Source organism: Urocampus carinirostris, chromosome 15 (assembly GCF_059441175.1).
Source record: "Urocampus carinirostris isolate Australia breed hairy pipefish chromosome 15, RoL_Ucar_1.0, whole genome shotgun sequence".
Lineage (NCBI taxonomy): Eukaryota > Metazoa > Chordata > Actinopteri > Syngnathiformes > Syngnathidae > Urocampus > Urocampus carinirostris.
Window position 1 is genome coordinate 8,682,865 of NC_142363.1, and position 20,967 is coordinate 8,703,831.

A 20,967-nucleotide genomic window follows, 5' to 3' on the forward strand; every position below is an offset into this window, starting at 1 on the left:
ACTAATTTGCACAAAAAGCACTCACTTTCATATGAATTACTAAAACAGAAACTTAGCTAGAAGGCTTTCTAAATAACTAAATAACTAAAAGTGGAGTTTGATAGTGGGCTAAAAAGGGAAACGGTTAAAAAACTAAAAGGGAGCTAGATTTCTAGCTCAAAGAGTAAAAAACTAACTAAATAGCTTGATGGAAAACAAACAAAAAAGCTAGATGGCTAGCTGGAAAGGAGGCCAACATTTGACCTGATATCTAGCAGAAAAGTTTAAATGTTAGCTAGATAGCATTCAGAAAATGCAAAAAGCTAGCTAGATGGCTAAAAAAGTAGGAAGATAGCTAGTGAAAAAAACTGCATATTTTTTGCTCATCCGCTTTACTAAACCCATACATTTGAAATTAGTTTCCTGTATTTCCTGTGAAATATTACAAGAAAAATAAATGCATTTGATTTATACATGAATATATTCTCATTTTATTCTATTAATCGCTTAAAAATAATTATCTATACATAACAATATAGTTTTTTGTTTTTTTTATAAAGCCCATGAACTGAAATTCTAAAATAAAAAAATATCATGTTACTACTATGTCTTTAGCAGGTTAAGAGAATTGAGGTTAAATAGACTGGATCAATAAAATAATTTCACGAGTAAATCACAATGACCCAGCACTGGTGAGCTGTTTTACAAACTCATTGGCAGGCACCTAAACTGTCTTCAGGGTGCACCCTGGTGCCCGCGGGCACCACGTTGAAGACCCCTGATCTATCGCTTCTCAACATGGCATGTATGTGTTTGGTGGAAACAGTTTGACCTCATATCCCCTGGAGCAGGGGTCCCCAACCTTTTTCGAGCTGAGAGACACATTTTGTCGCAACAACGCAGACCGCACCCAGTTTGATATAATTTGATATAAGAAACTTAGCTTAACCGGAAACTTGATAGTTTGTTAAAAAGGTTAACCAAAAAACTAAGACAGCTAGATTATAGCTAAAAGAGTAAAACGCCAACTAAATAGCTGGATAGAAAGCTAAAAAAAAAAACAAGCCAGATAGCTAGCTAGAAAGGTTACATTTAGCTCAATAACTAGCAAAAAATGTTAGCTAGATAGCATGAAAACATGTAAAAATCTAGATAGGTAAAAAGACACAAAACTGAGACTGTTTATATAACTTCCTGTGTTTATTATTCAAGCAACTCCACTAAAATATATCAATGACAAATAATATCGATGACATGACCTGCAAAATAGGTGCAGTATAGTTCAGTGCAAATTTAAATTTAGTATTGTGACAGCTTTGGGGAAGAAGCTGTCTGAGGAAGTGTTAAATATTTAGTGCCTCCTAGTGGTACAAAAACATTTCATCCAGTAAAAAAATGGTAAATGCTCTTCATTTATGCAGCGCTTTTCAAGTCAATTAAGACCTCCCAAAGCGCTTCACACTTACCCATTTACACACACACATTCACACACCAATAGCGGCCATGCAGCCATGCAAGGCGCCAAGCTGCTTATTCGGGGCATTAGGGATTCAGTGTCTTGCCCAAGGACACTTCGACATCAAACAACATTGATTTGAATACTAGGTGGAAATAGAGTTTGAGACCCCTTTCTTAAGCCCTGCACACACCTGATGCCCACAGTGTGCGATACTCCTGAAGTGGAAATCGGCATGGTGCCACGAGGAGTCGGGAGTTTTCTACATGAAGCCGGCCCACTCAGCTATGGAGGAGGAATTTGAATAATTGGAACGGCAGCGAGCTCCTATGATGAATTTTTATGGGAAGAAATTCAGATATATGTTGAAAAGTGAACAGACAACACAACAATTTAAATTCCAATGCACATATAGATGAAAACATTTACCGTTATCAGTCATTTCAAAGCTTGACTACACAGTTGCCTATTTCAATCATCAAAATCCTAATAAGCAAAGCACTTGTCACTGCAACTTTGTTTATAGATGGATACTTTATTCATCCCCGTAGGGAAATTCACACTTCCAGCAGTCTACCCCGTTGTATATTAACAGATGAACATGATGCCCTAGGGGTGCTTGTAGCGAAGTGGATGACGTCACGCCAGTCCAAAAGTTCGACATCCCTGCGGCAGATGGAAAACTTTTCTTTGTGAAAATCAAGGGATACACCACCTCGTGTTAGCAAGTCCGCCTCCTCTCCGATTCCCCCCGGCTTTCGTGTCTCTGTTTAGCGGCGTTGAAGCCGGATTTATGACTATCTTTGTCAATAGACATGAGAATTTTCTTTTCAGTGTTCATCAGCATGAAGACAGTGATCTTCTTAGGCTAGTTTTCACAGATTTTAAAGCAGAGAAACTCTGCTCACAGGCAAACTGAGTAAAAGAAAGGATCAACAGGACCGTATATGCCAGCCAAATGACATTGTAGGCATATGTAAGGAGGTTATATTGTGAGTGGACCTGGTCTTGTATTATTTTTCATCCCCCTAAGATATAATAAGTATAATAATAAGTTTTCTTCTAGCATTTATCCTCTTGTTTATTTACTGCTTTTTTTCCTTCCATTTTTTTCAATTTTTCTTGTATTTTTTTAAGTCTTTTTTTTCCTTTATTGTTTTTATTTTTTATTTTTATTTATTTTATTTATTTTTATTTTTTCATTGTTGTCTTTATTTATCCCCCAAAGTTCTTTTGTGCAAAATGTTACATTATCTCATCTTATTAGCTGCACCGCTTATCCTGAGTAGGGTCGCTGGGGTGCTGTAGCCCATCCCAGCAATCATTGGGCAGTAGGCAGGGGACACCCTGAACTGGTTGCCAGCCAATCGCAGGGCACACAGGGACAGACAACTCGCTCGCTCATTCACACCAAGGGACAATTTGGACCGGCCAATTCACCTGAAATGCATGTCTTTGGAATGTGGGAGGAAACCGGAGTGTCCGGAGGAAACCCACGCAAGCACGGGGAGAACATACAAACTCCGCACAGTAAGTCCGGTAGCTGGATTTGAACCCACACAGGAGGTCCCCAAGACCTTAGAACTGTGCCGCACACGCGCTAACCACTGCGTCACCGTGCTGCCCATTTTACACTATATTTTTTAATATATAGAGAAATCAAAAACAATCTGAAAAAGCTTTGGGGATCCAACAGAGCCGTCTCTTTTAAGTGAGCTGAGCCAAAAGAGACGCATCTTGAAAGAGACCGAATTCCTATTACTACAAGCTTATTTGAGTAAGAGGAGCAACTACCCGATAAAGGCAGTTAACTGCTAAATTGTGCAAACACGTATCACAACACACAACCTGGGACACAAAGATGACAGGAAAAAAGTGCAAGAGTCAAATGCATAATAAGATCTTTTAGCATGTTTCTATTTCTTTTCCTGGCTTTTTTGGCTCCACCTAGCACCTTTCTGCCCTCCATCGTACCTGCCTCATATTATTCATCCTGTTCTTTCTTCATTTTACCGCTACAGAAAGTAAGACTAGTGGTAGGACAAACCAAGCTCCAATTTGGGAGGGTAATATTCTAGATGGTAAACTTACCTCATCTGTTGCGCTGAATGTGGCCAAATAGCTGTGTAGTGAATGAATGCACGAGTAAGGTAAGATATTTCAAGTGACAGATATTCAAATTCTTTTTCTCATCCAGCCAGCCTAAACTCCATCTTGACTTGGTCATCTCCCGTTCTTCCCAATTAGCCACTCCGGCATCGGCGTCCAATATCCAACATGTTTAATAATTCGGGCGTTCGGTTGCCGAATTCCTCAAGTGTGTAGGAGAGGGAGAAAACCGGGGAGCTGTTCTCTACAACGCAAGCAGTTTAAATACAACACAATGGCGTCTGAAAACATTTATGATGCCCTTCTTTAAGAGAAATTAGTCCATGTTTTTTCCAACTTTAGTTATACATAAAAGAAGCAAAACGGGAGGTTTGATAGTACTTTACTCAATATTTACAACAAACTCACAATATATCAACTTTTTCACAAAAATTCCTTAATTGATACATGCCAATTGAACAGCACTGAGAGTAATCCATCCAAAAATACTGCACATAACTTTCCATATCATCAGCGTCAATGTTAGGTCGCTGAAGTTTATTTTGATCTTTGAGGAAGGATAACAAGCAAATCAAATATGGTCCATAACCACGACGACCACAGATGACAAAAAAAAAACATGACATCCTACATCCGCATGGATGCTTGAAATCCTTGAAAATACTTGAATTTTTGATTTTGTTTTCAAGGTGAATTTTGGGTGAAGTGCTTGAAGTTGCCATTGCCATGTTTCTTGACAAGTCTATAAATAGACCATGAAATAAATCAAGAAAATGTCTGATACACATATGCTCTCAGTCATCGCCCCATACTGGTTGCCCCCAATAGGATAGCTCTATTTAGAAAACCGGCTCTTTTGGCTCTGCTCACTGAGATGCTCCAGAACGGTTCCTCCGATTCTTTGGTTTTTCTGCTTTATAAAATTACAGCACTATTTTTGTCTTCCGTATTGGACTCCATTATTACCCAGCACCTATAGAGCCCTTTCTGTGTTTGTAAACAAGTGTGACTTAGCCAAGCTGCGCATTCATTGTTGAAGCAAAATGGCAGAATTCATGTCAGTTTATAGAAGCCCATTGACACAAAAGGAACATAGATCATGGCTAGGAACAGTTAAATACCACAAAGTATGTGCTAGCAGCAAGACAGCAACTTTCGATAAGCGCTGGATTTCCTCAAAAGCTACTAGAAAAATTGGCCTTGAGAGTGCTTGAATTTGGCCATGAAAGAGGTGCATGAACCCTATGTATGTGTTGCAATCTGGCACTAATCACAGTATGGTTGCCTTGGCGCTCTTGACACAATTTACGTGACACAGCCTTCATTCGTTTTTGGTTTCGGCGCAGTGGTTAATATGTGCTCATCTTTGTAATCACGATCTTGGTCACGTGATTCGAAAACGGCTAAGGTAAATAACTCAGATTAGAACTGAAAAACAGACGCCGCCAGATGTGCGGGAACACCACGTTGGCAGCCAAAGGAGTCAACGCCAAATTCCACACACGGTTGACACCAGGTATGCGTTGGGCTTTAATTTCTGATTAGATACACGTATTGATAAAAAGGGTAAGGGTTAGGGTCCATTCGGGCAATTATTATTTGCCTTTGAAATTATTTTTTCTACGAGGAATAAATGTTTCTTTTAGACAGCCACATATATTTTAAAATGAAATTCAACAAAATGACCAAACACATTCTCCAGATAAAACATTATTTAACACACCTTATTTTACTTGATGAAAAAAATCCATAAAATAACACCAGAGCCAGTGTCCTGTATCAATACAATTATACTGTAGCACCTAAAACGTGTCTCCCTTCCGCAGCTACTTAAGAGTGTCGAGGCTCATTTTTGCCCTAAACAATAGTTTCAAAACAAGGTGTGAACAAAGATATTTCATTAAAATGTCCCAAAATACTGCAAACAAGGATACCAACATGGTTACCTTCAGTGCAGACGGCACTGGGTAAAAAGTGTGCGTGCACCCTGTGTATAGCTCCACCCATTCCGTTCATCCAATCAAATTGCTCTAGGTGCTTTGCTAGAGCTTTTGGGTGTTTACAGTTTGTTCTGTGGCCTTTCATTATAAAGTGTATCCACAATGAACATAAGATTGTTTGATGAAATTCCATATAAAGGATTCTTTAGCGATTTACAGCCAAAACAGGGTTTATTGGTGTGACAACTTCACTGTAAACTGTAGTTAAGACAATACTTTATATATACTGTACCAAACCTTATGATTAGTCAGTATAGTCTCGGCTTTGCAGGTGCCAGGATTGGCCCCGCCTGTATCAATGCAGCAAATAACTGCACATATTCAGTTTCATCTCGGTACTCAAATATATATGACTCGCCAGCCATAAATTCCCAATGTAGTGCCGCATCCGGGACTCCAGGCTTGGAGTCAGGTCACAACAGAATCTAGCTGGTTCTCGCTGTCTCTGTCGTCTGGATGAGGACAACCTGCCGTGAAGTCCAGATCAACTGCAAAAAAGGGACCTGGTTTTCTTCATGTGCTGCTTATTTTTTGCATCCCCGTAATTGATACGTAATCCTTGCACTAATACACATTTCATGGTGCACTGTTTAGGTGTAGCATGCACCTGTCCTCTTGGGCACGACCCGTAGGGGGCAATGACGCTTCATGGGACAATGTCATACGAACTAATGCCAACTGCAGTAAATCGAGAGACAAGGAGAAATGCAATGGCAAAGCGAAACCACCAGAGAGCAGTGTCTGCATCATTTTTAAGCAGACTTGTTGAAAACAATGGCAAAAGTTTCAAGCATTAACAAGCACTTCAACCCCAATTAAAGTATTTTTCAATCCATAAAAACACATTAAAATTCAAGCATTGTCAAGGATTTCAAGCACCTGTACAAATCCTGTACTTGAGAAGCGCTGCGTTTGTAATAGTACAAGGTCTACATGCGTTATCCAGGCTGCTATATAAGAAAATAAGAGATAAATAAATTGCACTGCTTATCAAATATTTGGATATAATCAGATACTGGTCTTGGGATTGATATCTGACGGATATCAAACACCAATGTTTAATCAACATGCCCCTAATTTGCACGTCCGTCTGACAATTTGGGGCCGTGGAGTTTGCATGTTCTCCTGAGACCTTAATGTTATTTTTCACATATGATGTTGAACTGCTCTTTTGCCTGGCTGGTTTGAGTTTGTTTGGGGTGGGGTTTTAATTTTGTATGGAAAATTGTTGAACACCCAGTAAAAATTGAGATTTGAAAAGAAAAAATGGGCACCTTTTAAGGAGATTGCATTGGATGGCACTTTGTTATTTTGACTATTATTGCACACTGTAGTTCGTTATTTTTTTCTACAATGATGTTTACATCACGAGTAGCAAACCTTTTTAAAACTGAGAGTTACTTTTTTGTTACAGATTAACAAGAAGGACTACCAGTTTCGTATGCATTTCTACAATAACATGTTATTACTATGCTGTTTCTATGTCGTTACTATATTATCACCAGGTTGGAATTATTAGAGGTTAATATAGGCTCAGTCAACCACAAAGCAGCATGCCACTTAGAAATCAAATTTCCTAGATCACAATGACCAGTGATATCTTTTCAGAACCAGTCTGTGGGCTACTCAGGTGGTCTAAGGTGGCCCCACATTGGAGACCCCTGCTTTACATCATTGTCACTATCGGCCAATCCTGTTGCTGTTCTTTGATTTCCACACCCTTTCGAGCAGCTCTGCTTTTGTCTCCTATGAGATTTGATAAAAAAAACAAGGCTCAGAAGAGAGCCGATAAAACATGGTGGAATCGTTTATCTGAGGTTTGGCTTCTCTCCCTGTAAGTTCAAAATCCATGGATGTCTTCTCTCTTTTGAGGGTCTGATAAACTTTCAATTTATCGGTAGGATTGCGAGTTCATTTTCTATGCGCCCCGTGATTGGCTGACAACCAGTGCAGGGCGTTACCACGATCACCCTATGAAGATAGCCAGGAACTAGAAAATGGATATTCCGTACCCACAATGGGCATTTGACAATGATGCCTGTTTTTACCCCCAGGAATGATCAGTCAACACAGCATGGAGAAAAACAGACAACACTAATAATTCTGGAGGTTTAGTGTCCATTACCACCCTCTGATAGAATCCGGTTTGGTTCTGAGAACTTGGCTGTAGCAATGTAGAACAAAGTTGGACCGGGCACCAGGACCAACAGTGGTAGATCCAGTTCCAGCTTGTCCAGGCGTGAGATTGAGATGATGCCGTATGCGTGGAGCAACCAGTGACTGAACAGGACCACTAAGCGTTTCTTCTTAGCAACCAGGTTTTTAAAGGACTGTTTGGAAAATGGCACAAAAACAAGAGAGGAAAAAACAGATTGTTAGAACCGTCTAGGCATAGAAACATTGTGGTGGGTAGGTGGCTCTATCCTTTAACCACAAGCGCCCATCCCTCCTCTTCGGGCCAACAAATGTTTCCAACCCTTAAGTCTATAATATAAGTTTACCCGTTCTTAATTAGGTAGAATTTCACTGTAGATTGACAGTTACCAGGAGCAACGGGGGAAATAACATTTTTATTACCAAATCAACAAATTGACCAAAACAAGGACTTGAAAGGACTTTAATTAAAAGCCTGGAAGCGAGCACATTGCGGAAGTCTGAATTTTCCGACAGACACATCGCATTTATCTGTCAAAACTAATTTTTCGACCTACATTCCATACTTGTTAGTTTATTTATTGTGATGTTTTCATAAACATCACAATTATTTTGAAATATGTATAAACACGCAATGACGCACCTTCCTGGAATCATAATCACAGATATCTACAAAAGACTAGATACGTTAGCGAGCAGTAGCAGGGCGCTAACTAACGTGCCTACGTGGCAGCCATATTGGTTCGGTCAATGTTCCCGTTAAGGCAATGTATGTACATTGAAAACTAATCATAACTTGGCTCATTTTTCAATCGATTTTCATGCGGGTAACTTTGTTGTCAACGTCAAGAGAGGCTGTTATTACAGATAATGAATTAAAACGTATGAAAACGGAAAATTGCTTTTTTATTATAAAAAATGAACAATTAAAACAGTTTATGAACACTTAGACTCAACTGCGTTGAAATTTTAACAGTTTATATGAAACTCAATAGAAGAGTTTTAGAGGATATTTTCGGAATTTCTTTTAAACTTGTGTAACGTTTTTTAACCAAGTTTATTTTGTAAATCAAGGTACAGTGGAACCTCGGTTTTCGAACGCCTCTCAGTTCGAACAAATCGGAGCCCGACCAAAAATTTCAAGAAATTCTTGCTTCGCTGTTGGGTCAAAAAATCTGAGTTCGAAACGCCGGTAATGCGTGAATGCGTACGCTAAGGTGCCATGCTTTCACTTTTAATATGGGTGTCTGAAGTGTTTTAGCCCCAAATTATGCCCCAGAAGAAAGTCAGTGCAAGCAGCAAAGTTGCTACATGTGAAAAAAGATAAGTAGTGCGTACAACTACTCCACCTGCGCTTTCTGCTGACCACCACAAAGGTAAGAAATCCTATTCATAATTATTTTCTTTATTCTTTTTTTTTTATTTTTACACGTTCATGTTAGCGTAATCTTTCGTATGGAAGATTATGATAACGCGAACGTACGATTAGCTTGGGTTAGCTTTAAGTTTACGTTAAACATTCATGGTGTTGGAACAGGGCCCCCTTTCCAATGAACCGCTCACCACTTGTTGTGGAGACCCGGGTGCTAAATGACTTGTAAACGACCTGATTTTTTTTACTTTTACACGTTCATGTTAGCGTAATCTTTCGTACGAAGGATTACGATAACGCGAACGTACGATTAGTCTGTGTTAGCTTTAAGTTTACATTAAATATTCAAGGTAAACATTCATGGTGTTGGAACGGATTAAAACGATTTACATTATTTTTAATGGGAAAAATGATTTGGGTGATCGAACAGGGTTCTGGAACGGATTATGGTCGAGAACCGAGGTTCCACTATAAATGAAAAACTATTAAATATATATATACACACACACACACACACACACACACACACACACACACACACACACACACACACACACACACACACACACACACACACACACACACACACACACACACACACACAACCATATACTTATAAACCATATAAAGTCAATTTCCATTCTTGGCAAAAAAATAAAATCAAAATCATGTATGTATAATAATATTAAAAAAAAACACAAAAGTTAAAGGAAGTCATTCATCTAGTTTTGATGTCTACTTAAGTGAACATGTAAAACTAGAAAAAAAGTTATTGAAAGCCTGTAAAAGGACTGCTTTACAATTTTTTTGGATCAGGGGATGGTGTAATAATAGTCTATGGTTTGCAATGATCTGTGGTCTGTGCAGCCCTTTGAGACTATTTTTGATTAAGGGCTATATAAATAAACATGACTTGACTTGTGCTTCCACCATGTAAATCAAGGGAAGTAATTCTGGTGATGGGGTGCAATGTTATTTAAAAAAAAAAACATTGAAACAATGTAAGCTACCAAGCGGGGCTGGAGCTACAAGATTCAATAATGAAATTAATAGAGCCCAAAAACATTTTTACCAATGAAAGGTTATTCCAGCTTTCCGGGACGCTATGGTACGACGTTAAGTGCATCCATAGGCAGCACAATGAGCCAGCATTCTCTTTTGGATTTTTTGGCTCCGTCTACATTTACTAGTATACTCAGATAGTTTGACCAGACAAGCTGAGCAGTAGGCACGACGTTCAAAGGATATGTCCTATCTAGTGTTTTATACAGTACAGATCTGCGATCGTAAATAGTGAGGCGCGAGAGTGACTGTGGGCGCTGGGAATTGTGGGAGAGAGTTTCGTTTACTTCCTGTTTTACGCACACTCAGCGTACGCATCCTGACACGTACGATGAAATACAGACAGGGCTCAAGAGGTAGAGCGCTCGTCTTGGGACAAAGAGATCGCAGTTCGAATCCAAGCTTCTCCGAGTTATATGTCGAAGTGTCCTTGGGCAAGACACTAAATCCCTAAGGCCCCCCGATGAGCAAGTCGTTGCCTGATGCTGCTATCGGTTAGTTAGTGTGTGTAAAAGGGAAAGTGTAAAGCACATTGTAGAGCGCTTTTGGAGGTGTACATTGACTTGAAAAGCGCTATATAAATGCAGAACATTTATTCATTTACATTTATAAATAATTGATTTGATTGAGACTTAAACAAAATTCAAGATCTTTTCACAACCTGAATTTGCGGTTATCAAACTGAAGACCTTTTTAAGTTTTTAAGTCCCTTCATTGCGTTTAAAAGAGACATGAACAACTCAAAAATAATTTGAGTAATCTCACCTGTATCTTAGAGGCAGACATGTACACAGCCAACGTGAAAAGCGACAGGACGAGTATTATATAAGGGAAGGCATAATCTGAAACAAACGTTCATGAGACCTGATCATTTTCGATGGTCAAAATTATAAGAGGAGATCAAGGAAAATATACTCACAGAGAAGTCCTCCACCAACAGCCTGAAGCACAGTCAGGATGGGGTAGAAGTAAAGAGCGGCATAAATGCTCTTAAATCGATCTGATTTCCCTAAACCGCATGCTATCTTTTTAATCAACAATGGGCGAAGCAGCATCATCAGCACCAAGCAGAAGGCATAATAGATTAAAACAATGGTATAGCTGAGGAAGAGAAGAATCAGGAATTCAGCCATAGAATATATACACTTCACACATAACACAAATACAAGGCATAAAAAAACTCAGTTTTGTTCAGGGACCGGATACAGACTTAATTTTGAAAAATGTAAACGCCAAATACTTCAGTACTATGCTTTATTAATGAGCCTACATTTGTAGTCTACCCTACAAAGAATAATCTCAGATGAAACGGGATCTTTTCTAGGCACGACACATTTATTCACAAACAATCGAAAATACATATTTGCATGTTTGGCATTGGATGTGTTTACAACTTGTTTAATAAAACAGTTGAATAAATGCAGCTTTTCATCTGAATCAACTCACCACACTAAAACGCAAGTGGGAGCGATGAATCAAATATACTTTCCTCAATTGCCATACTGCTTTTAATGAAATATAAAATAAATTAGGGATCGACGGATATGGGTTTTTCAGGGCCGATACCAATTATTAAAATTATTAGGCGGCCAATAACCAATATTTGAAGCTGATATTCATTTGAGGTAAAAGCTTAGAAATTGGCACAAGAAATTTTGATTAATGCAAAATAATTTATAAAATATTTGTTATGAATTCAAATCAAACTTTATTAGCTCTGTGGACCCTTTAATAGTAAATAAAATACAATTTCAACACAACTAACATGACTAATCTTCACTTTAATCAAACACTAACAGTGCAGGAAATAAAATTAGGCTAAGCAGAAACTTGTATAAAAGGTACTTAAACTTCAATAGCTCCCTGAAACATTTTACAATAGCCTAAATAAATAAAATACAATACAACCCATATGACTTAAATTAAGTTAAAACAAAATTGAAAACGTGGGCACTCCCGTTTTAGAGCCAGACTTATGAACTACTGTTGTGATAAGAGGTCATCATTTCCACTTTAAAATGCTTTTTATGCTCCCTGTAAATCACACACACGCATGATTAACGAACTAATGTTATGATAACAGCTAATACAGCAGTTTCCACCTTATGGTACCGTTCTAAAAAAAGTTAATTACACTTTTTACACTCTCTCTTAAACGCAAACACGCTTTTAAATCACAGACACAGGGCATGTCATGACCAGTTAGCTGAGCTGCCGCTCTCTCCTGCTTCCCCTGGTTGTTTATCCAACCAGTAGGCGCATTTGTGCTTTTGCCTGCCTTGTGAATTTCCCTATGGAATATAGGATCCATATATTTGCTCATATCTCAAGATGTAACTTTTGTTTACAAACTATAAAACTATTGTAAAAGTTACATGTTATATAAGATAAGCATTGTATGAGTAGAAAAATAAAGTGGTAATATTTGTTTCTGTATGAATACAGTACACCCCAAAATATGGAGCAGCTTTGTTATTCAAATGATAAAAGGTAATCCACAGGCTGCTTTGTGTCAGCATCATGTCCATTAACAGTTGTTTTAAAATGGCCAACATATTACACTTCTCAGAAACACTTACAGTGGGTAGACAGCCTCCTGGGTGCAATGTAAAGTGTTGATGTAGTCTGGACTGGGATTATACAGCATGGTGTACCAGTCTGAGAGCATCTGGACTCGACAGGAATGAATGCTGAGCATTCCTATTGGCTCCGTGACCAACAGGGTGACCACAGCAGACACACTGCACTCCAACAAGGCTGTGATGTGCTGCAGCAAAGCACTGGAACTGATATCAGGAATGAAAAAAGGAGATAATCATACACAAAATGTTAATTTGTCATGACTTTTCTTGGAAAATGATTGGCTGGCTACTTCACGTTTAGCCATAAACTCTTCATTCATTTGCATTACTGCACAGAGACCACTTGCTACTTTGGTTTTTGCTGGTTTACTCCTTCGCATATTTTTATGTAATTGATTTTGTCTTTGTGCTGAGTGGGTGTGACTGTCTGCGCGGCCTTGATAGGCTGGTGTAAAGCATCAGTCAAAAAACGGGCGGGCGCTGCCTCCATAAACAAACGGGCAGGCATAGCGACCGCTAGCTTTTAGAGGCTTGCTAAATTGAAAATAAATTCATCAATTAAATAGGAAGACCAAAGAACAAAAATAAATGATCACCAGATGGTGCTTTGAGGATTATTATCGGGTTCCAAAAGCAACACAGGCGAAGGCAAGAGCTGTGTTGCTGGTCAGGCCTACTGCTAACTGCTAGGCTAACTCTAAGAAACCTCCGCTGCGGACCCTGTATCTTGCCAAAGCCAGGTCCATTAAAATATGGATTTTATGAAATACATTTCCCCCCAGAAATGCCACTGCGACTTATACATGTTTTTTCCTCCTTAATCATGCATTCATTCATTAGCTCGACTTCAGAGACTTATCGTCCAGAAAATATGGTACACTGATGGTTTGCAAAGTAGACATTGGGCATCTTGGCGCTCAAACGGTGATGCACAAATATTTAAACAGCATGTCAGACAGTTGAAAGAAACTGAGTCTGACTTGACTCGGTAATATTAAAGTACATTTAAGCCAATACGGTTTTAATGCCATGCTTTGTACATTTCTACGCTTTTATTTCACTTTAAAAGAGCGCCTCAGTGTTATGCCAGACTGTCCCACAGACATGTTTGAAATAAAATGCATCCAGTCCCAAGAACAAAGTCAAATGTTAAAACGTTAGAACCGACAAACGTCAGTTGCTAAAAATGTTTTTGAATCGTTCAGTAATTTTGTTACAGACTTACAGTTGACAGATTTAACTTTGCATAATGCACATAATATTCAGGGTTCGAGCCTTTTTCATGGCTAAATTCAACGACTTTCAAGGCTAATTTTTACATTTTTCTAGTACCTTCAAAAAAATTGACAACTAAAACAAAGTCACTATCTTGTTGCTAGCACATAGTTTGGGCTATTTCGAGCTGATCTTTTTGTGTCAATGGGCTGCTTTAAACTGACATGAATTCTGCCATTCTGCTTCAACAATGCACGCGCAGCTTGGCTACCTCACACTTGTTTAGAATTTTGGAAAGGGCTAATTTGGGGCATCATGTTTTTATTTTCCATTTGTGTTATATACTAAAAAAAAAAACAAATAATAATAATAAAAAAAAAAAAAAATCTGAAGAGTCGTTTGGGAGCCGAAAAAGCCTGCCCTTCTCTGTGAGCCAAGCCTAAAGAGCCGGTTTTCTAAATAGAGCTGTCCTTTTGGGTGCGTTAACGCTTCATAGGACAACACCATAACAAAAAGCCACAAGAGCAGGTGTGTCTGCATCATTTTTGGCATCACATTCTTTTTTTTTTTTTTCCTTCATTATTGAGGTATGTACAGTCAGACCCTAAGAAACATGGCAATGGCAACAATTTCGAGCATTTTCAAGCACTTGACCCAAAACTCAAGGATTTTCCTAACCTTGAAAGCACAACATTAAAATTCAAGCATCCGTACGAACACTGAATATTCATTTTCTTTAATATGATTATTCATCCGATTATTCGACGAATGGTTTAAATAGTCGGTGACTAGTCGACGATTAAAATAGCCGCTGGACAGAGCCTTAGTATAAATGCCAGGTTTGCATGACACGGATAACGGAGAATTCATGAAACCTAAAAACATTCCTGTTTCAAGAAATAAACCTCACCTTTTCTTACCAGAATACCACTCAATGAAGAACCAATGAAGCACAAGAGGTAGCATGGCCATAAAGCCAAGGTAAAGCCAGTCATAAAGTTGAGGCGATTCAGTGCAGCGTTCACACACTTTCTGGCCATTGGCCCGCTCTCCACGAGGGCAAACCTAAAATACAAAAAAATAATTTTAGTGAATAAAATCAACACACAAACAACTCTCTTGTTGAATTATGTTACCCAAATACAGCTTGTTTTACTCCCAAGATTTCTTTCAAGCACAGAGACCCCTCGCTACTTCACCTTTCAGTTTTCGCTGGTTCACTCTTCCGCGGGAAAAAATAAATGATAATTCTAAAAAAAAAAAAACAGATGCTTCCCACACTATTCGGGATTGTTTCGGGCAGCCTAGATTCAAGCCAATTTCACTTTCAATTAAAAAAGCATAAAAAAAAATAAATAAAAAAAATCAACAACGAATGCTTCTCTTATAGACTGCACCGCTTTTGCAAGATCAATTTCGCTGTGGCGAGGTCTGCTTGCCGGCTTGACTGTGAAAAAGAGGGATTATGGGGGGCGAAGGCAGACAAGTTTCACGTCGATCGGCCAGCAACCCGTGACTTAAGATCTCCAAAGCTGATTGGTCAATTCATATACTAGCGTCTTTTATTCTTTATTGTGACCGGACACCTGCTCTGCATTCTCACTGAATCTCGCCAAGAAGAGCGTGTCCTGCGGTTATACCGAAGCCCATGTTCTCACTTTCTCTAATTTTGCAGGGCTTTGATTAACGCAACCACCCCCCACAAAAATCAAATGAAAAATCAACTATTTTAAAATACATACAGCGTTTCAATTTGATCTCTCTCTCTCTCTCTCTCTCTCTCTCTCTCTCTCAGTCCGTCAGTCGGCAGGGCTTTGAGCAAATCTATAATTTACGGCTGTAAAAGAATTGTTAATATCAACTAAAATTGATAATTAAAAGTGTTGGAAACGACTTAGATGATCGATTTAAACAAGAGTGCCGCCGTGGTCCGTCAGAGGGCACCATAACACCCTATTTTGACGCACCAGGTCATTTCAGAGCCTAGTCCAGAATTATTTATAAAGAACTTTCCAGACACCGAAATTCAACTAAAAGAGCTGTATGAAAACATTAAATGTACAATAAGATGCAGAAATTTCGGTTATGAGTAGATAAAGACATATTTGACAAAAATAAAAATAAAAATGATATAATATTCATTTCATTAATTTGCCTTAAATGATTGTATAGAGATTTGGGGAAATACATAAGAGCAATATAGAATTGCATATTAAATTATATAGGAAAAGTTTAAAGGATTGTGCATAACGCCGGGTATGAAAAACATATAGTTTATAAAATTGATCATGTTAAGGTTTGAAGATGTAGGGAAACTTAAATCCCTATTATTAGTACAAAGCACATAAGCAACAAATATTCATTGTTTGATGCTCTAATGAGCAGACACTCATCATCTGAGGGGAATCCAAAACTTCAAGGTCTAATGTTCTCGCACTACATTGAAAAGCCATTGTGCCACCCAAAACAATTCAGAGGAGGAGCTCAAAAGTATCCTTTCTTTACATCAGTTAAAAAAAACATATACTTTACGTATTTTGAATAAGTATTATAAAGAAGAGGAATACATCAAGACTTTCTTTTGTATTATATGTTATACAAGTCACTAGCAATACTATTATAAGTTTAAAATGTAATTTCTTTGTTTTCTTATTATCCTTTGTGGGGTAAATTTATGTTTTCAAGTTTAGAGTTTGAAATTTGTCTTACCTGCGAGGAAAAAGACACATAGAAGATTTGGCTTCAGCCTACATCCTTTAGGCACATGTTTAAGTACTGTGCTATTATAATAAATAAGAAGCCACAAATCAAACAAACAAGAGATTCACCTTCTATGTTGACTCTCTCCAGTTTTTTTTTTGGGCACTTGGAAAAAGAAGTATCTTACATATTTTCAGGTGTATAGCATACATTTGTATGTGGGTCGGTAAATCCCTTAACCACTAGGGTTATAAAGGCACCATTTCCTGTGGAGTATCTCAGGCAAGTACAGCTGGCGGCGCCCATCCCTCTCCCGGGCAACAAATGTTTCCACCCGGTCTCGAACCAGGGACCTTTTGCGTGTTAGGCGAATGTGCTAACCAGTGCACTGTGGAAACAAACATTTGTATGTATTTATGTTTATTTTATAGCTGTTTGACAAAATATTTTATTTTTTGTTGTTTTGTGCACTATTTTTCAATATTTGAATACGGGGGAAATTTAAAAAGGTGTGTTTAAAAAAAAAATCCGATTCATAGATTAATCGAAAAAATAATCTAAAGATTATTAAAATAATTGTAAGTTGCAGCCTTACTTTAATTGTTATTTTGTGACAGTCATGAACTCTCAAGTCGGTAATGATGTCATCTCAAGGTAAGTTTGATCCTTGGGGGCTTTTATGAAGGTGCAACGCGACTTTACGGATTTTCACATTTTGCGGGTGGTTCTGGACCCTATTAACCGCAAAAACTGAGGGATCTCTGTATTCAATAATGCCTTTTTAATTTATTTTTTTACTTACCCCACAGTCTCTTTCCAGGGATCCATTGAAAACTATTCTACCACAGTAGAGGCCTGGGCATGTTGCAGTCATGGCAACAGATTCTATGGATAAATCAACAGGTGTCATTAAAGAAATATAAATAAAAGATTCAAGACATCATTCCATAGTTCATAAAAATAGAGTTTGAATGTGTACTGTAAAATAAATCGTCAAATTAGAGCAGGTCTACAGAGCTATATCGTTCTATATACAGACGCTGCCCTGCTTACGACCACCATTCGACTGGCCTTGGGGGTAGTGCGCCCCCTCCGAGACAGGGAGGTCGCTGGTTCAAGCCTCGGCTGAGTCATACCTAAGACTTACAACATTGGCGCTCGGCATTAGGGGGTTTGGTCACCTAATGACTCCCAACATATCAGTTGGGTTGAGTGAGGGGGCTGGGAATCCCCTCTTCTGTATCAATCTCCCAGAAAGAGTCAGAAATATGAACGTGTTCCTGACTCTAGCCACCTCCCACTAGGGGGCTATGGCTCCGGTGTGTGTATATATATATATATATATATATATATATATATATATATGTGAGTGTAAACATACAGTACTACGTGTACTGAATCTCCAGCGCGCTCAGAACTTTGACGTTTTTATTGTTTAATATCCTGTGCATCCATTTAATATAGTTGGTGTAAAGTGTATAGAAGAGGCAAACCGTTTATTTTTAAATCAAAGTGGAATAAGAAAGCTTGATGCGTTTTTTTCGGCCACTTTTTACCACGGAGGAGGACCTCTCAAAGCACCTCTTCTAAAAGTATGTTACACTTCACTTTTTTATGTTTATAAAGCATACTATTTTATGAAAAAGCACTAAAGGTTACTTATACAAGCCTTAATCATACTTATATAAACCTTAAATATACAAAATATAGTACTGAAGCAACTTACGAGCAAATTCAACTGACTAACGATTGTCTCATTCGTAAGCCGGGCAGCGTATATAATAATCTCCCAGTGGTCTCGCAGTCGCCTTCAACTTGTGCAGATTGCTGCTGCCTGTCTTTTAACCAACGTGCGCATATCCCTCCTGTTCTTACCTTCCCTTCATTGGCTACCCTTCCTTTTTAGAATTGATTCTAAACTTTTTAATGCTCGATTTTAAAGCTCTTAACCGCCTTGCCCCATTTGATGTACCTGAGCTTTTAACTGTTCACAATCCTGGTAAAGCTCTGAGGTCCATGGACCAACTTGTGCTGGAAGTGTCCAGATCAAAATATAAACGTTGTGGAGACTGTTCCTTTCCTGTTGTCGCCCTCAGGCTCTGGAATCAGCTCCCAGTCGAGATGTCTCATGGGCCTCTTTCCATTCAGGCTAAAAACGCACTTCCTCAGGATGGTTTTTAATAGCAGGTGTGATTTTAGGTTCAGAGCTCTGGGGGTGCTGAGCACCTGCAGTGTCTAGCTGGTTAAATACGTTTTTTTAAATGTTTTATTTCATTCAGAGTGATATCATGTGTAAAATTAATCTATAATAACATTTAAAATATTTTGCTAGAGGCTTTAGACTTAAAAGGCTGTGCTGCAAATAACCGAGCAAAAGGAGAGTGGGGCGAAAGCAGTGCTAGAACTAACCATTCCATGGGATTCGAGTATTTATCATGCTGCTTTTTTCACCGTTTTTTGGTCTTACTTTTAGATATTTTAGCTAGCATTATTCATTATATTTAAGCTTATTCTATTCTTTGTTAAGGAAACGAGTTTTTAAATTGTTATGATTTTTAGGGGTGCTTGAACGCTCCCAAAACAGGCTGGTTACGCCCATGCTCAGTAGTATGACGACACTTTTATTTGATCCTATTCAACTCTGTTGTATTTTATTATTTGTATTTTTGGTTTGGTTTTTATTTATTGCTTCTCTTATATTACTCTAATGCACTTTGGTACACTGAAATGAATATTGTAAAGGTCTGTATAAATAAAGTGCATTTACATAATGACATATTAAACACATATTAAGTTTGATGAGGACACTGTTGGAAATAATGCAGGTTTAGTAAAGCAAACTGCTGCAAGGCAAGTAAACCATTTGCACGCATTAGTGTTAGGTCCGGATTCTCTTCAGGGCATAGCATAAATATATATCATAGAAAATTGATTCTTATGTGTATTTTAAGGCATCAGCTACCTAATTTCCTTCGAATTAGCGAACCAGCAATGCAACCATTATCATTTGAGTACATGTAAAGCATGGATATTCAAATGTGAATATGTTGAGGAAAAACACTAACCTATCATGACGATCACCTCAATCCTCTCCGTTTTAGGGGTGGATAGCTTTTTAAAGGGAAAACGGGGTCACTACTGTCTTTGTCTTCTTCGTCTGTTTATTTTTGCCTGTTTTGGCTTCTTCTTCTCTGTGTAAAACGGCGGTTGGCATCGATCACTTTGACGCATTACCGCTCTCTATCAATACGGATACTTGTCCCCGTTCCGGTCATAGAAACGTCAGCGTGCTGTAGCAATCCGGTAGTGTTCCTACGTGGCGGCCATATTGGTCGGGTCAACGTCTTGGTTGAGGTAAATGTGTGTATATTCAAAATGAATCATTACTTGCTTATTTATAACAGATATTTACTGTATGTGTACTGTATATATAAAATACATATATGCTAATGAAAGATTTTACACATTTTACTATAAAGGATTTCGTACGATTAAATACAAGTTACATTTATTGAGTACAATGAAGATTTTCACTGAGTGGGATTCTGGTCACGCTGTTCCAATTGCGGAATGTTTTGACTAGGTACTTTTGATAACAGGACTCTGACGGAGGATGGCAGGCAATGTTTGGAGAACAAGGCCCAGATGACGTAGGAACTCTCTGTGTTGTTTTGAGTTTTTCCAGACATCGAGGCGAGGTGGTGGAGCCCATGTGGGGGCTTTAAGCACAGAGGAGGCTTGACAGAGACTCAAGCGACACTAATTCGGCCATATTCGATGGAGTACACTTAGTTAATTTCTTTAAGAAATTAAATATCCCCCGTGTGGAAATGCCGGTCTCTTGTCCATCTTTTCCATCAAGAAACGAGCGCGCATTGTTAGGTGAATGCAGGTTGTGTTTGGTTAATGGAGTCAGACAACTAATTCGAACAATTTGGTAAACGGTACATTTTAATGTTAATTCCTAACACTAACTATAGTGGCTAACTGGGAAGAATGGGAGATTTCCCGAAGGGCCAGCTCATGTCAATGTTGGGCTGTATGAGAAAAATAATTTTTCAGCTCAGCTTACTAAAAAGAGCCCACTCTTTCGGCTCCCAAAAGCTTCTCCAAATTGATTTTGTTGCTTTTATCAACAGAGCAAAAAATACAAGTGCATCCGGAAAGTATTCACAGCGCTTCACTTTTTCCACATTTTGTTATGTTACAGCCTCATTCCAAATTGTATTAATTTAATCTCTTATCTCAAAATTCTACACAAAATACTCCATTATGACAATGTGAATTTTTTTTATTTTTTTTTTTAACTTTTTTTGAATTTATTAAAAATAGAAAACT

At 38.3% G+C, this 20,967-nt stretch overlaps 1 protein-coding gene across 3 annotated transcripts; it reads right to left on the reverse strand.

Annotated features, from left to right (window-relative positions):
* Positions 1-3,909: 3,909 nt before the first annotated feature.
* jkamp (jnk1/mapk8 associated membrane protein) lies at positions 3,910-19,849 on the reverse strand. Of its 3 annotated transcripts, none has more exons than XM_088354774.1 (8): positions 19,695-19,849; positions 17,432-17,514; positions 14,840-14,994; positions 12,712-12,918; positions 11,052-11,233; positions 10,898-10,974; positions 7,673-7,874; positions 3,910-6,032 (listed from the first exon to the last, which is right to left on the reverse strand). In XM_088354774.1, exons 1-8 carry the CDS (start codon positions 19,699-19,701, stop codon positions 5,953-5,955), a joined length of 993 nt encoding a protein of 330 aa, XP_088210900.1. In that variant the 5' UTR covers positions 19,702-19,849; the 3' UTR covers positions 3,910-5,952. The 3 variants fall into 3 exon arrangements, with proteins under 3 accessions (XP_088210900.1, XP_088210899.1, XP_088210902.1); XM_088354773.1 differs by having other exon boundaries at positions 7,670-7,874; positions 19,695-19,848; XM_088354776.1 differs by having other exon boundaries at positions 3,910-7,874; positions 19,695-19,846.
* Between the last annotated feature and the right edge of the window lie 1,118 nt (positions 19,850-20,967).

Excerpts from the sequence above, each read along its gene's own strand:
- jkamp (XM_088354773.1), bottom strand. Across the intron at positions 12,919-14,839 it reads TGGTATTCTGGTAAGAAAAG|TTCCAGTGCTTTGCTGCAGC; the intron begins GTGAGGTTTATT and ends TCCTGATATCAG. Across the intron at positions 7,875-10,897 it reads TGTCTGCCTCTAAGATACAG|TCCTTTAAAAACCTGGTTGC; the intron begins GTGAGATTACTC and ends TTTTCCAAACAG.